Raw genomic sequence first — 17,054 nt, 5'->3', positions numbered from 1 at the left:
TAAGAGGAATCGCTGAACAACTAGATGCCACCAGCAAAATGGCTTGGGAAAACAGAATAGCATTAGATATGATTCTTGCGGAGAAAGGTGGTGTGTGCGTGATGCTGGGCAACCGTTGTTGTACTTTTATCCCTAACAGTACTGCCCCGGATGGCACAGTAACTAGAGCATTGCAAGGGCTTACCACCCTTGCCAATGAATTGGCAGAAAACTCAGGAGCAGACACTTCCATCACAGGATGGTTGGAATCTTGGTTTGGTAAATGGAAAGGGATGGTAGTGTCCATATTTACATCCTTGATTGTAGTAGCAGGAGTTTTGACAGCCATTGGTTGTTGCATTATCCCCTGTGTAAGGGGACTTGTCCAGCGGTTAATTGAAACTGCACTTTTGAAACAAATGACCATGGATCCACCACCCTACTCAGATAAGATGATGATATTAGAGGAAATGGAAAGCAAAGAAAGTGAAGAAGAGGAAGACATCTACCAGATTACATCTTAGAGAAAAATTTTGCAAAAATCAACAAATTATAAAAAGAGAAAAGGGGGGAATTGTGGGAATAGAAATGTTGTTTTTGCAGTGTTACATTGTATAGAAGGAAGGAATGTGGTATTGAGATATGCTTACAGTGATAAGAAAGCTCAGCAGGTGACCTCCTAAAATGCAGACAACCAGACTCCTTAGAGCAATCAGGTGAAAATCACTATGTTAAGTCAAGCCAGATAAGGGGAGAAAACATTACCATCTCAAAAACAGGCCGGCAACTGAAGGCCAGGCATTGTCTGTGAAGCATCAGATAGATTGTGAACCTGGATTACCCACTCCAGTGGGGAAACAGGGGAGGGGCCTGTCATCAAAAAGTATATAAACTGTGTTTTGGAACTAGTAGGGGCGCTCTCCTGCTTGTGGGGCACCCGCCATTGCAATCGCGAATAAATTACTACTTCACTGAGATCCTCGCCTGAGCCTAAGTTATTGGCTACGGAGTGTTTCTCACATCAGGATGATACATCCTGGGGATTTACAGACTTGGTAGAAAAATTAACTTCCTGGTTGCCAAACCTAACCTGGCTGAAACAGTTGTTTATCACAATAATCGTGGTCGTGGTTTTGTCCATGGTTCTTTGCGTAGTGATCCAATGTACCTTATGGTGTTTTAAGAGTACAGGAAACTCCTACAGCGAGTGGAAAAAGAACCAACTCAGACGGAAACTGGAGTCTAACAGATCTTTTGAAAGAGTGTTAGATAGAGAAACACGATATTGAAAGTAGAAATACTAAAAGAATTTACTAACTTTTTAGAAAAGGGGGGACTGAGAGAGGGAGTTAGGAGAATCTTATCAAGTAGAGATAGAGCGCCGATGGCATTAAACTAGGATGCTACTTAGCGTCTTTGCTAACTATGGTGCATTGTGCAAATTAACTAAAGCAAGAAGCCTTGGGCCCCTTACCAAGGTCAGTCTCTTAATAAGAGTGTGAGCCTATCTTAAGAAACTGGTAGAAACTGGTCCTGCAGATGGACAAGAGCCAAGGAGCAACTGAGTCTGCGCAAAGACAAGAGGTCAACTAACGGTGATGAGGAAGAGTCATCAACCTTCATCCCCATGACTCCCGATGACCACCATGAGGAGACAGTGTGCAAGCGCAGATGGGAGGAGATTATGGAAATGACTTCTTGGAACTAATTTTAATAGGAAGCGGGGACAGGTTATGAATATGTATAGGTGTATTGTGAAACGTCATGCATATGTAACTTCTTGCTGCATATAACCATGGCAAATTGCCGTGTCAGGTGCGCACGACTTTGTCGGGACTACCCCCCCCCCCCCACGCCCCGTGCTGAATAAATATACCTGCTTTACAATCTTAGTGATTGTGGAGTCCATTTTCCGCAAGTCACCAGCAACTGAAGAGGTTAAGCAGTGGTTCAGTAAAATAGTTGTTACGGCCCAAATGAGATGAATGCTCTCCACATTTCAAAGAGACAGAGTGGAAAGCAAACAGAAAATATTAGCACCAAACCAGTCTTTAAAATAGTGAGGAAAAGCTCACTAAAGAGGAACTCAAGAGAACTTGCCTGCAGACGGAAGCAACTTTGAGGTTTTGGGGCTAAGCAAGCGAAACAAACAACACGAACTTCAGGGAAAAACCCCCATGGTTTACAGACAAATGTGTAGGAACACAGATCTGAAAACTGTGAAAATTGGATAATAGAGTCTTAGTGTTTGTTAGTAAGAGCCTTGAGTATCTTCTGTGCAAACAGAAGCAAAGTGCAGTTATTTCAGAAATTCTTTTTAAAGATTGTCTCTGACTGTCTTTGCAACTAGGAAGGGGTAAACCAGAGTGCACACAAACTCTGGGAAAGGATGTCCATAAACTACTAGGAACCTGTGGGAAAGCAAATAAAGTTGGAATGTTTCACACTTTTGATTTGACTATTTAAAGGAGAGAACTTTTCAAAAGGACTACCTCATAGACAATACTATAAAATGCAAAAGGAGAATGTTTAAAGTGCTCCTGCATTTATGTGAGCATTTAAAATACGGCATCACTGATGGGATCTAAACATATATGATATCTAAGCATAATCAGCCGAGTGCCAACTAAAGAAAAAATTTTCTTGCACCACGACAGTCCTATTTCTACAGTGAAAGATAACAAGGTACTTAAGAAATATTTAAATTCAAGGCATTAATGATCATTTATGCCATCACTGTGCAGTGAGACACATTTTAAAACAGTATATCTAGAATCCCAAGAGAGCAGGTAAAATGACTTTTCCAAATTACTACCTGAAAATGGTTCAAAATATTTTTACAATTTTATAAAGAAACACGGTAACTTGAAAATACAGTGTTTGAAGACTGAAAGTAACGCAACTGAGGAAGGGCTCTCTGCTAGAATCCTAGGGTCCCGGATAGGACGAAAACCAGTCTGTTACATGATGCAAATTTTTTTTTTTTTTGGGGGGGGGTTGCCATCCCATATATTGAATTGGTAAGCTTTACAAGAGCGTGTTCTTTATGAAAAGTTTGTTGTTTTAATTTTAGGTCGGGGTATTTCCACCTGCTGGCTTAGCATCCTAAGACTTCAGACCACAGTTTTCAGGTCCTTCTGACTGCTTTCATTGTCACCGTTACTGCCCTACGGCCACACGACCACTGCACATCATGCAAAAACGCTTGGAGACCACTGTTTTAAACCTACGGGGAGAGCATCGCCTTCTCCCCAGTGGCTTCCAGCTATAACCCCACGCTTTAATCGCGCGGGGAGGAGGAAGGGCGACGATCCAGGGTCTGGCCGCAAACCGGCCGCCACCGTCCGCCGCAGGACGCCCCCACCAGCAACGCCTCAGCCAACGGCCGCAACGGCCGCGCGCGCACCTGCCCCCCCATTCGAACAGCCGCCCGCCTGTCGCACCGAGCATGCGCCGCCCGAGCGGCGGCGGCTGAGCAAAAGGCGCATGCGCCCTGCTGCAGGGCTGGCGGGGGACGGTGTCCGCCTGGTGCCTTGGTGCGCTGCTCGCTGCCTTCCCGCAGGCACAAAATGGCGGCGGCGTCGGGGAGCCCGGCAGGGAGATGCTGAGCGGGGTCCGGAGCCCGGCAGGCTGCGAGCAGGCTCTGACACCCACCCACAGCAGCCTCGACCCCGCAGCAAGCGTCGCTCCTCGCGAGGGGAGGTGTTCCGGGGGTAAGTGGCAGCACCGTCTCCTGTGCCCGGCCCGTGAGAGAAGGCGCGGGTTTCCCGCAGGACGGAGGGCAGGATCGGCCTGAAAACGTGCCTGCCCCCCCCCGAGCACCCGGCGGAATAACGAGGCCGTTTGGGGTCGCAAAGGAGGGTGCTGCCGGGCGGCCGGGGAGCGCCCCGGAGCCTCACGGGCACGCACAGGGTTGTGAGGGGCGGACGGCGCCTTGGGGAGAGGAGTGCCGGCGGTTTTGGGGGAATGCGAGCTGCGTTTAACGGCTGGGGGGAAGGGAGAAAAGTTAGGACCTCTCCGGGGCGGCTGCAGGGCTCCTGACAAGGAAGCTAGAGGGACCGTGCGTGCTACCGCAGGAGTCTGCGGTGAAATAGAGCAGTGCCTCAGGAATGGTGAAACCCGGCTCTGCCACCATGCGCCCGCCCAGTTCCGGGGCTTTTGTTACTGCCAGGAGCCCCGGACGCTTCCTGCCTTGGAGCAGGGGGTAAAAAGTGGCTGCAGTGCACATGGCATCTTTACACGGTGGGGCTGAGGGCTCCTAAGTATGGATGAAGGACTAGTGACTTGTTCCACTCCCCAGTATTAGGTCTTGCGTTCCAACAGGGCAAGTTTTTAAGCCTTATAGTAGGTAAACTGTACTGCGGAATGGAAATGTTAAAATTCAGACCTATTCTTACATTAAGTAAGGCATAGTAAATAACTTACTAGGTGGATTGCAGTAGCTCAACAAAACCTCTCTGTTGTGCCGTTCAAATAAAAAGCTGTTTCTCAAAATACTCCCATCTTGACCTATTCAGAACACTTGCTACAAAAACTTCTTGAAGATTGTCCTGTGTATATGTATAGAAAACATCAGATAGAGGTGGCTTTGCATTGCTTCTTTCACAGGTTAGAAATGTCTAGAATTCTCTTGCTGCTTTGTGTATGTTAGATACTCGTCTGCTCCTATTTTCAGTGCTGATCTAGAGAAATCATGTAAACAGAGGTAGGTGTAAAGAACCTGGAGCCTAGGCCGATTTGGTTACTGCTTTTTCCCTTTAGTGGAGAATAGGCTTTCTGGTTAATGTAGTGCTTGTAATGCTTTAGTGGCTGGTGTCAAGAGTGATAATTTGATCTTCTGTGGGATCTGATGGAGTAATTCTAGGTTACAGTCTCACAAGCCTTTGAGCTGTGGCTGCTGCCAAAGAGATCCAATCTTGCCTTCCTCTGGTGGCAAGTGTTTGTATACTCCTGTGGGAAACTATATCAGGGAGCCAATTTTAAAATAATTATTTTTATTTTTTTCACTGGCTTAGATTTAAACAGCCAGTCTGCAGAGAATCATGAGTTGCATAGTAGGACACCTGCTTTATCTATGGTGTGGTTTATGCCATTTTAAAGCATTTATATAAACCAGTCTTTGTCACTGCCCTTCTGAAAGATCCTAATAACTTTGCTTCTGCTTGTGAAATTTGTGTGTCATACCAAAACTCACAGCTTTGACTTACGACCTTTGTAAGACTGCTGTGCAGTTGGATTTACTGTTCTGTTTAAAAATATTTAATTGGCTAAGCAAGATGTTCTGTAATCATGTGTTGTCATTTTTGGCTCTGAAATTCAACTATTTGTGGATTTATCTTCTGTTCAGGTCTCAATCATAAACCTAAGTTGTTTTTTTTTTTTTGAGGAATTTTAACTCTAGCACTTGCTTAAGACCTGTGTTGCTACAAAACTACATCTTTTCTCTGAAAAGTTTTCATATTAACTTCGGATGATAAAATCATAGTCAAAATAACTTCTTTCCATATAAAACTTTAGTAATGTGATTGTTTGCCAAGTCTTTCAGATAAAATAACACAGCTCGATTCATTCTTTGTTTTTGAGCATAGCTAATGAATTGTACTTCACTAAAATGGAAGTCGGAAGTTAAAACTACAAGCATTACTTTTTCAGAGTTGCTTTTGCTTTACATTGCAGAGGTAACTAGCAAAATAACAATTAGCTGCTTACATTAATTGATCTAAAACCAATGATACATCTTAGGCCTCTTTTAGAGGAAAAGTCACCTATTTATTTGCAATAGATTTTTTTCAACATTCCCATTAATGTCCTAGCAACCCTGGTTTTTGTAGCAGAGTATGTTCATCTTTAACCAAAGTAAGCTGTCTGGCCAGTTGCTTCAGTATTCCTTATCAGGTCCGTATCAGTATTCATTTTAGGCGCTGTCAAGCAACTTTACTTTTGCAAGACTCCTGGTGTTTACCTTGGGTATCCTGAAGCAAGATGGACTGGGATATGGAATCTTTTAACCAGATCCTTTTTCGTGTGTTCAATGTTTTTCTTTTTTTTTTTTTTTTCAGCCCTTCAGAGTAAGCAGTGATGAGGAATGGATCATGGGACTGAAAGGAATTTTTTAGCCAGCTCAGCTGCTAAAGAACAGTTAACCTGTAGTTGAACTGCATGTTTCTATTGTTGTTTAAATTTAATATCAAGTTTGGCTAATAACCACAACTCCAGTTTCACGTGCTGCTCATTGTTTTTAAAAACACTCGGTTTTCAACGGTCACTCCAATTTTGACTGACTTCTGTATGAACTCTGATTCTCATTACTTGTTCTGAATAATACAAATCAAGGTTGTTTAGAATTTAATTCACATGTATTTGATTCTCTGCATTTCTGATTGTTTTTATACACAGGTGTGGAAAAATGGCAAAGAGAATTGCAGAAAAGGAACTGACTGACAGAAACTGGGATCAGGAGGATGAAGCTGAGGAGGTGAACTTAGATTACATTAGATACATTAGATTTTTTTTTTTTCCCCCCAGCAGGTAGCAGGATAGTTATTTATGTGCGCTATTCATCTTGTGGGTGAAATCTACAGTGAAATTGGTTGAAAGTATATTAAAGATTATTTCACATAAATTAGTTATTTTAATAAAGCTCCCAGTATATGCAGACCACATGGCAAAACAGCTTTTATCAGTTAAAATGACATCAGTGGCTTAGAGGAAAGCAACTTTACATTTTTAAAGGGAAACCCAGGCATGTTAGAATGTATAATACTTTTGAACCCTTCAGCTGTGTGATGGATGTTTATTCAGTTCACAAGAAAAGTACCTTTGATTTCTTGAAATAGTTGATTTTAAGTTTCACTGACATAATACAGTCTGGATATTTTTTTCATATCTCTCCCAGCTGTTTTATAGGTCAGTAGTAGTTAATTTCAGAAGTACATTAGTTTGAAGTGCTTAGCAGAATGTCCGTACACAGCCAGGGGGCCTAAACAGTCAAATGAGACGCTTCATCTGGTTGTAAAAAGAGACTTCCATGTTAGTGTCTAATATTTATTTAAGGCTTGTGTTTTATCTCTAAACAAATCATGCTAGCTTCTATGCTACTAAAAATATTGAATGTTTAGGCTTATAGACTGTAAGAAAGAAAACTGATAGTACTCTTCCAGAAATATGAATATAAACAAACTTGATTTCCTCATTTATTTTGGGGTAGTAATTAATAATGATCTACCTTCACTGATAACTGAACTTCCAAGATTGTGGAATATTGTCAATACATCTCAATATACCTCCTCCAAGCTGAGTATTGTTTGTAACAGTGCAATACTGACAGATTACCTTCAGCAAAGATAATATTTTCTTTTTTAAAAAAACACACAAAATTTCTTGAATTATTTGTCCTAGAAAAATTGAGATTGCAGTCTGTATGAAAGGAAATTAAATGTAGAACAGGGAAGACAGAACTGTGACAGTATCAACAGTACTATAATATTTTTGTATTTTACTAATCACAGTACTGTAATTTTTTTCATTCCTTAGTTGTTAGTTTTTGAACACATCTGTAACACTTTTCCCTATCTTAGCATCTCAGCCATTTCTTCAGACTATGATACTTTTATGCATTCTGAGAATTTCACTAATGATTTCATAACTTCTTCTCAAAGGTGGGAACCTTCTCAGTGGCCAGTGAGGAAGTCCTGAAGAACAGAGCTATTAAAAAAGCAAAGCGCCGGAACGTTGGATCAGAGGTAATGTAATCACTGAACATGATTGTCATAGTTTGACTCAGTTGCAAAATATGACATAAGCGTTCACATTTTTACTTTGGGCCTGTAACAGTACTACATAAAGTTATCATTTAAAGTGTATATGCAACTAGTCAGCTCCTGCGCTTCCAATCTTTGCAGAGGTAGAAGCCTGGAAATCAAAAGATATTAGTTAACCATACTGGAGGGCTGGGGGATGTCCAAGGCAGGCATTAAACAAGTAAAAGCCAAATCGTTAAGTTGATGTGAGAGTGAAAGAGATCTTTCTTTTAAAGAATGATAATGTTCTTTCCCATTGAAGAGCTTTAGTGCCTCCTACTCTTTGCAATAACGAACACAGAAAGGAAGTTGGACTTTGTTGTGGGTGTACCCAATCTAACCAGACTATAGTCCTTTCAAAAATCCTGATGACAGATGCTTTGTCATATATATCTTTCTGTGCTCTCTCAAGAGTGCATGCTCCGTGTTAGAAACAGGGCAGAAATTTTACCTATCATCCAACTTGCTTTTAGATAGAATCATTAAGGTTGGAACAGACCTCCAAGATCATCTGGTCCAACCATCACCCTACGACCAATATCACCCACTAAACATGTCTGTAACCACCACATCCAACCTTTCCTTTAGATAGAACAGGACTAGGCACAGTTACAGGTTAGGTTATTTTCTCTTGTGCTCTTTATTTTCCTTCTGTTCTAGCAATATAAATTGGGTCCTATCCCACTTTTGCCTATGGTAGTTTTAGCCACAGAGGTGGTAGAGGACTCTGATGTAAGTTTTTTTTTTTTTTTTTTTTAAAAAAAGAGAACTTGAACAGGAGAGATTCAGAGACAAAAGCAAATGGAAAAACAATTGGTTGGGAAAGGGGACTAGATGATTGCAGAAGAAATAGAAGGCTGGGAGTTAGCTGTTAAGGATCAGAGCTGGAAGAAGAGGTAGGATAGGCTAGACAAAGTCTAAAAAGCAGAAGAGATGGCAGAACAGCTGAGTCTGCACGATAGATCTGTGAAACATTTAAAAAACAAACTTGAAGTTTACTGACGTTCCTAAATGGAGCAAGCAGAATGCTACAAAGACAGAGACTGCTGTTTAACTGGAATGTCCGGAGAGAGAGGTAGGACTGATCAAAGACAGGATAAAAATAGCTAACTAGGAATGAGGAATCAATGACTTAATTGGAAAAAGTAAAGCACGAAGGGAAACAGAAAGAGCCCAGACCCGCAAGGCCAGATACTGGAAGTGAACCTACAGTTGCCAAGTTCTGCTATTTCTCAGTAGCAAAAGCAGATGAAACTTGGAAATGATTCTCCTTTTCCTCTGACTCCTGTGCAGAGACACTGAAAGTAGAGAATTTCTACTCCAGTAATAAGTGCTCATTACCTCAAAAGATGTTATATGTAGTAGCTAAAAGTAGCAGTGCCTGTTTGGTTGCTAATCGTGCTGTATGACCGTATTTTAAAAACATGTAAGAAATTACACCATAAAATATTATGGTCATAAAGATCATGTTCAGAACTAGGTAATGAAAAAGTCGAAGAAAGCATACATGTTACTTTATCAAGTACAGTCTGTCTTTTGCTTTTCCCGTCAGTGACATAGGAATATTTTTTGTAAGTCACTTAAATGTTACACAGGTGACTACAAAACATACTGTTTTGATGAGTGGTTTGAAGTGTTAGCATTTACAGCCACAATTAAGAGTCTAAAAGTTCCTGAAAATAAGCCTACAATTACATACTGCTACATAATTATTTAAAGAAAACAAAATGCTTTGAATCTCTAAATAGGTAGTCAGACACATCCACTGCTCTGAACAGCTTCTAGGTATCCACTTCCTCTAACTAGTTTTATTTTCATTCCAAACATCTGAGTCTTTTAAAAATAGCAGGAGTATGTGTCATAAGGAAGCTATTAACTCTGTTTACATAGCTGACTTAGAATAAGGGACATGAAATAGGGCATGAAATGACACACTGAACAAGGGCAAAATAAATGGAATATCAAGTGAGGATAGAAGTATAAAGGTGTATGTAACCGGTTGTCTTTTTCTCTTTTCTCCCCAGTCTGAAGGTGGAGGAGCATTTAAAGGGTTTAAAGGCTTTTTGCCTTCTGGAAAAGGAGGCGGCGGCTTCAGTGGGTTTGGTAATGGTGCAGGAATAAAGCCTTTAGAAGGCCTGTCTAACGGAAGCAGTAGTATCTCTAGTACTCCTTTGTTCAGCAGTTTGAAGACAACCTCTGAAACACAATCTGTATTTGGTAAGTTTTAAATAAGCATACATATTCATCAGAAAATTCAGCCATAAGTTCTGTAGGTTAATGTAATGATGGAATTTGTTTTTTCACTAACCCTGTAGTTCTGCTTTAAGGTTTTAAGACTTGATCTTTGTAAAATTTCCTAAAGATTTTTATACTGGTGGAGAGACAAGTTATCAAATACATGCAGTTTTAAGAGGTGGAAACTGAAGTCATTCTTGATGTAATACTGGAGATAAAACCTTTTAGAGATAAAGGCAATGGAACACATTTGCTATCGGACACTTTGAAACTGTGCTATCTAGCACACAGTGTCATGATGCAACACACTACACTGTAATAACTGTACAAAACTAATGGATTTAATACAGAAATAATGGAGATATTAGCTTAGGGTTTTATAAGAAATGCAGTTTGGAGGAAAAAAAAAGCTCTAAACCATGATTTTCTTTTAATAGGATCTACCATATCAAATGGTCCGGCTACTACTGCATTTACTGAAAAGAAAGCTGCAAGCCCAAAAGCTAATGGTGGCAGCCAACCATCATCTTCTGGCTATACTCAGAGCAAAGTCTGCAGCTCTAGTGTTTATCACAAACAGTTAGCAGCTTTAAACTGTTCTGTGCGTGACTGGATAGTTAAGCATGTAAACACAAACCCCTTGTGTGATCTGACGCCCATCTTCAGAGACTATGAGAAGTATTTAGCAACTATTGAACAACAACATGGAAGCAGTAGTGATAGTGGGTCTGAAAATGAAAGCAGCAAGACACCTGGCACTCAGTCTGTTTCCACATTTGGGAATTCAAAGCTACAGCAAGGATCAACATTTTTGTTTAACAACAAAACTGAAGATACCTCGGACAAAAAACCTGAAGTTACAGCAGAAAAAAGAGGCCCATCGTTAGGAGCTACATCAACTGTCTCATTTAATTTTGGCAAGAGTGTCAACAGTTCTGTTTTGGGTTCCCTTGGCTCAGGAACACTTAGTAGTTTCTCATTCTCTCCTGGGAATTCAGGTTTGTTTGGAAAAGACACAAACCCAACAAAGTCTCTCACTGCAGTATCCACCAATGTGTTAGAAGCTCAGACAGAAAGTGGGAATAGTGATGATAAAGGTAAATTCTATTTTCAAAAAACATTGTAATGGTAAATGGTGAATGATTGTGACTGAAGAATACTGCAAAGATGAAATAACACTAAATTGAACTATATCATAGTTACTGAATTTGAAAACTGCAAAATTTTACTAGCAATGTGGAATTCTCAGTATTGCATGCTGCTTAAGTAACACTCAAAGTATATGATTACCAAGACCTATGCATGTCTGTCAAATTTATACTCTCTGTAATAGAATGTTTTTTTTAGCTGAATATAAGACTTGAAACGATGAAACTTAAAACAACTGGTATGTTCATCTTTGAGCCTGTGGGACACTTCATACCTGGTGCTTTTCCCCAATAGATTAATTAAAAGATCCCTCATGATTTCATACATCTTATTTACCAGACCACAAGAGACAATAAAATTGCATGCTACTTGAAAGTTTTTAGCTAATTTGGGTATAGTCAGCTATAGAAATGCTATAGCAGCTGTAGGGACTGGAAAGGCATAATCCTGTCCCTGTTTCTTGGCTGTCACTCCTGATTACCCTTCCCCCCAAATTAAACTTGGCCTCTGGGGGTATGTATAATTGGTAAAGGCTACTCTTGGAAATTTTACAACTGTTTTTCCCCATCAAAAGGCTTTAACTTAAATTTTACTCATTAAACTTGGTATTTTAATTTGTTTTTTGATTGTTTGATGGTTGGGTATTTTCATTCAGTTTAAATTGAAGGTGAGTATGAAGTTGTTTGAGGCATGCGGCTGAATGAAAACGAAGACTTTTTCTGTAGGTAAAGCTTCTTTAGAGCCCACATTGACTTAAAGGTATTTTGGCAATTACTGACAGGCTCTGCATGTTTATGTAACATACAGCATACATAAACTAATTCTAGTTAACAAGCCGAAACACCTTCCAGATCATATGCTTATAACATTAACATATGGGATGTATTACAACTTTTTATTTAAAGATGGAGAAGAGAAGGAAGAAGAGCCACCAAAAGTCATTGTTAATGAAATAAAAGAGGATGATGCTTTCTACTCAAAGAAGTAAGTGACTTTACCTTAGAATAGCAAATTGAAAATAGAATTCATACCTATGTTTTGCTATTCTTAACCACTGCAGTGTAAAAATTAATGACATGTTCTTGACTTCCTAGTTAATAAAGCTTCTTAGGAAGCTGTTTAGAACATGAAGTTCCACTTGTAAAAAGGTACTTACAAAGATAAGTAGGATCTTAGTAATATTGTGTCTTGGACACAGCTGTGATGGCCATTTGTGATCATTTTCTTAAATGATTGAAAAAATTTCTGCCTTCACCAGGTTTTGTAAGCTTAAATTGTAGGGCATGCACTACAGAAATAACTTACTGTACTTTCAAAACCAGTTGGATGCTTAGTTATTTGTGTAGCCTAAAATAAGACTCTTCAGCTGGAAAATACAAACTGTTGTATGAAGGAGTGAACAAGTTGTATTTCTAATGTCAAAGTGAGATTAACTCCACCTGAAACAGTTTTTGAAATCATGTTTAGTAGTCCAAGTAATTGTATGTCTGCTTAACACTTGGCAGAGAGTTTTCATGTACAAAAGTATTTTACTTTATCTAAGAGAAGTTGCAAGCCAATTTATTAAGAATGGTATTAGGTTTGTTGTTTTAAGACAAGCTCCAGTGTTGTCAAATCTTATGTAAAAGTCCTATTATAAGTCCAGAATGATACAGTATGTAGTGTTTTGCAATCGCTGTTTTAAAATAGTGCCTTACAGTAATTACAGCTGCTACTCCTTAATTATTCCTTATAGATCCTGAGTACAAGTTGCTATATGTTGTCTTTTTTTCCCCTGAAAGTAACATTTGTCATTTCAGTACTGAAAGAAAGACTGACCTTCCTTTTTCTGAACTGTTAAGTACCATTGTACCACATCTTGGGGTGCATTAAACACAGCATAGTCAGCTGATCAAAAGGTGATTCCCCCACTATATATATTGTTGGTGTGGCCTCATCTTGAATATTGTGTGCAGTTCAGGGCTTCACAATATAAAAAGGATGTTAAGGTCCTTGAAAGTGTCCAGGGGATGTCAACAAAGCTGGTACAAGGGCTGGCAGGCAGGTCCTATGAGAGGCTTAGGACACTTGAGTTGCCCAGTCTGGCGAAAAGGATATGAGAGGTGACCTCACTGCTCTCTGCAGCTCCCTGAGGAGGGGAAGTGGAGCTGATTGCTGCTGACAGGATGGGAGGCAATGTCATACAGCTGAACTAGGGCAGGTTCAGACTGGAAATTAGGAAAAATCTTTACTGCAAGTGTGGTCAGACACTGGAAAAGGCTTCCTAGAGAGGTGGTTGGTGCCCCAGGCCTGTCAGTGCTCGAGACATTGGGATAATGCCCTTAGTAATATAATAGGCTTTAACTTTTGGTTAGCTCTGAAGAGGTCAGGCAGTTGGATTGAATCTTTGAAAGTCCCTTCCAAATGAACTGTTCTAGTGCATCTGTTAGAAAATGAAACAGTCAAGATCAGGAAGAATAAATATTTATGCTACTCACAGCACGTTAACTGATTATTATTAAACAGCTTACTGGGAGTCAGATGCATGCATATATCTACGTATGTATATATTTGGATATATTTGTATTTTATCTCTGCATATCTGCGCAAACTAGGTTTGCTTTTTTTTGTGCACAGATGCAAACTGTTCTACAAAAAGGATAATGAGTTTAAAGAAAAAGGTGTAGGAACATTACACTTGAAACCAGCAGGAAATGAGAAAACTCAGCTCCTAGTCCGAGCAGATACCAATTTAGGTAAGTAAATTCGATCTAGTAACAAGTCTCAATGTAAAATTCCCTGCAAAATATTAGATTTTGTTACACAGCATAACTGACAAGGTTAATGAAAAACTTTTTCTTCTGAATAATTTCAAGCAATTGTATGCCTTTAACAGGTGTTCTGAAATAACGCACCTTAAGCAGTGCAAGGAAGCAATAGGTTATGGTTTATGTTTGGATACTTTTTTCCCCTTTATGTTTTAGTAGCTGTTCTCTATTCCTGGCTTGTTTAATGGCTCCAAAGCTCAGCTTGAAGATGCCACAATCATGTATAAATGCATCAGAGGTGTGAAGAATGAAGATCAACATATTTCCTGCTGAGATGCAGGCAAATTGTCACATGTTTTGATATTAATTGTTGAGAAACTTTACTACCTCTTAGTACCTTGCTTCAGCAAATGTGAATATGGAGTTCACAAGTACTTCACAACTTCAATAAAACAGAATAAATTACACATATAAAAGATGTGAGAACTTAAGTGTACCTATAGGTCACTGGTAAATCTCATGTCAGTTTCACTTTATAAAGTGTTCTGGTAAGTCTATAAAAACCTTCCGCAGACCCATTAGGTGAAACTTTCAAATGTCTGGTGAGATTGGGATTCCTGTGTCAGTCACTTCTACATCATTTACTTGTTTTGATGGAAACAAGGCTCCATCAAGGCAGTTCTTAGCCATAAAACTGAAGGCAGATGTATGGCAGAGTTGTCATTGCTCTCAGCATTTCTTTAGGGGTCTGAATGAGTAGAGCAGGTGAAAACTTGCTTTTTCCAACTTGCGTGCCCTATAACAGAAGTCTTAGTTTTTACTCAGCTGATGCTAATTTTCATTATGTTGATTTAATTCCCTCTACTTTCACCTGAGGTGATGTATCAGGAAATCCCTTTTCAGCTCATACCCTTTTAAGACATTTTAGTTTAGTGTTTTCAAGCATTGGTTTGTACAAGCTGCTACAGTCATAGTGATGCACACTTCCCTTTTTTGCTATCTTTACACAGTGCTGTAATCCTTTCCTAAAATCTCACTGTGTTTGAAAAACTGAACTGGAAAGGAAGGCGAAGACTGACTTTACCCTAAATACTACTACCGTGTTCTGAACTATTTACCAGGTTTACAAAATGGGTGCATCTTCTGTTGAAGCAGATTTAGAGTTTGTTTGCAGTTGTTTTAATACACCACTAATACTGAGTATCTCATACTCATGACAGAATTTAACAAGTTGACATAAAGCCGTTATTAGTAACTTGGTGGTATCAACATCAGTTGCGTATGATTCGAGGATACAAAGTACTTATTCTACAATAGTTTGTCGATTTTATTTTATTTTTTAAATTATGTCTGTATGTGTGTTAAAGCTAACTTTTTGCTTCTGCTTATGATCTGTGCTTAAGAATGAATAACTTGTGTAAGCATAAATTAAGTACTGTGACTTAATTCCTTATTTGCTGATTCTCCTTTTGTTTCATTTCCTTTTCCTTGCGTGTGCCTACTACTATCATTTGATATTCTTCAGATTCCTCCCTTTAAAAAAGGGGAGGATATAGTATAGAGATTCCTCATTCCTACTGAGGAGATAAATCAGGAACAGTGGCTATGCACAGATGTTTAGAGAAGAATAAGACAAGTTTATATGGCACTTGTCAATTGCCTTCCTTCAAAAATCCCTATTTAGTAATACACTAACATCCATACTACAGTAAAAGATGGAAATTTTCTAACTTTAATTTTTTCTTCTGTCATATGCAGGAAACATACTGTTGAATGTTCTAATTCCACCCAAGATGCCATGTACAAGAACCGGAAAAAACAATGTTCTTATAGTTTGTGTTCCTAATCCACCAGTTGATGAGAACAATCCAGCTGTTCCTGTCACTATGTTAATAAGGGTGAAAACAAGTGAGGACGCAGATGAGTTGCACAAAATCTTACTGGAGAAGAAGGAGGCTTAAGTATATTGCAGTCAGTGATTTCAGAAATTATTGCCAAACTGCTGCTGCTCTGTTTTTTTTGTCCATAACTTCAGTTGAACACTTAAATCTTACTCTGATGTTAAGAACTGTTATAGAAACTATGGAAAAATCTGTGAGGAAAATCTAAAGTAGCTAATAAAAGCTTTAATAGAACACAAGTGTTGGACTGTGCTCCCTTCTTTCAACATCTAAATACAGGACCTCTTCTGGATAAACCACATCGATTTAAATTAAAGCATGTTTTTAACACTGGCCAACTTGACTGAATGGACTGAAATCAGAGTAGAAAATTATGGTACCAGAGATTCTTCACAAGACTGCGGTGCAATGCAAAACCCTCCTGTTCTGAGAGGATGTTCAAATGTAACTGTTTAAACTGTTTCTGTACTCTGATTTTTAACTTTAACATATTCTGTTGAGACTAATTTTTAAACTGTCAATGATGACAATGTACTCAAACAATAATGATGATGTATATTGTACTGTTTTAACTCTTACAGACTTGTGTGATTTTTGGGGACTGGGAGACTGCATCTCCAGCTATTTAAAACAAAGTTTGCTTGCATAGTCTTGTTGACAGTAATGTTTCTTAGAGAAGAACTGTCAGTTCTGTTCTTACTGTAGCAACAAGCTAACGCTGTGCAATATTATAAGCAGACAACTGGAGGACTGTTTATCTTGGACCACAACCACAGATGGCGTTTATCTGACAAATCAGAGGCAAAGGCTTCTGCTTCCATTATGGTCACTCAGAGGAATTCTTCCCTAATCCCTCGGGCTAAAACTGAAACACAGCAGAGGCAGAGCTGTAAGTATACGTGTTGTGCTACTTACTCGTACTTTACTGAAGATAGCTTTTCACAGACAAAATTCAGGATTTTTACAAAACCTTATCTTGTCTTGGGCTGCTACCAAGACCATGTGCATAAGTATGTTTAAGTAATTACCCTTCCCCTGTGCTAAAAATACGATGTGTTACTGTAGTACCTAACATAGAGCAGTAGTTTGCAGCTCTAGGACAAGCTTTCTGTCACAAATAGGGAGCACTAGTTTAATCTGTAACTGTGTTCAGCAGAGTTAAACCATGTGGCAATAATTCACAGATCAGAACAGCGTTCTGAGTTTCCATCTCAGCTTTATCAGACCTTGGTGGGTTTTTTTTC

General features: G+C 39.4%; 1 protein-coding gene across 1 annotated transcript; it reads left to right on the top strand.

Moving 5' to 3' along the window:
* The first annotated feature begins 3,455 nt into the window (after positions 1–3,455).
* Positions 3,456–16,049, top strand: NUP50 (nucleoporin 50). The gene is made up of 8 exons (XM_083846167.1): positions 3,456–3,692; positions 6,376–6,454; positions 7,638–7,721; positions 9,803–9,995; positions 10,451–11,110; positions 12,068–12,146; positions 13,779–13,897; positions 15,668–16,049. The coding sequence occupies exons 1-8, from the start codon at positions 3,466–3,468 to the stop codon at positions 15,868–15,870; spliced, it is 1,644 nt and encodes a 547-aa protein (XP_083702293.1). The 5' UTR covers positions 3,456–3,465; the 3' UTR covers positions 15,871–16,049.
* Positions 16,050–17,054: the final 1,005 nt, after the last annotated feature.

Source organism: Anser anser, assembly GCF_964211835.1.
Source record: "Anser anser genome assembly, chromosome: 1".
NCBI classification, from domain to species: Eukaryota; Metazoa; Chordata; class Aves; order Anseriformes; family Anatidae; genus Anser; species Anser anser.
Note: the sequence above shows the minus strand (reverse complement) of the source record. Positions and strands in the feature narration are given on the sequence as shown.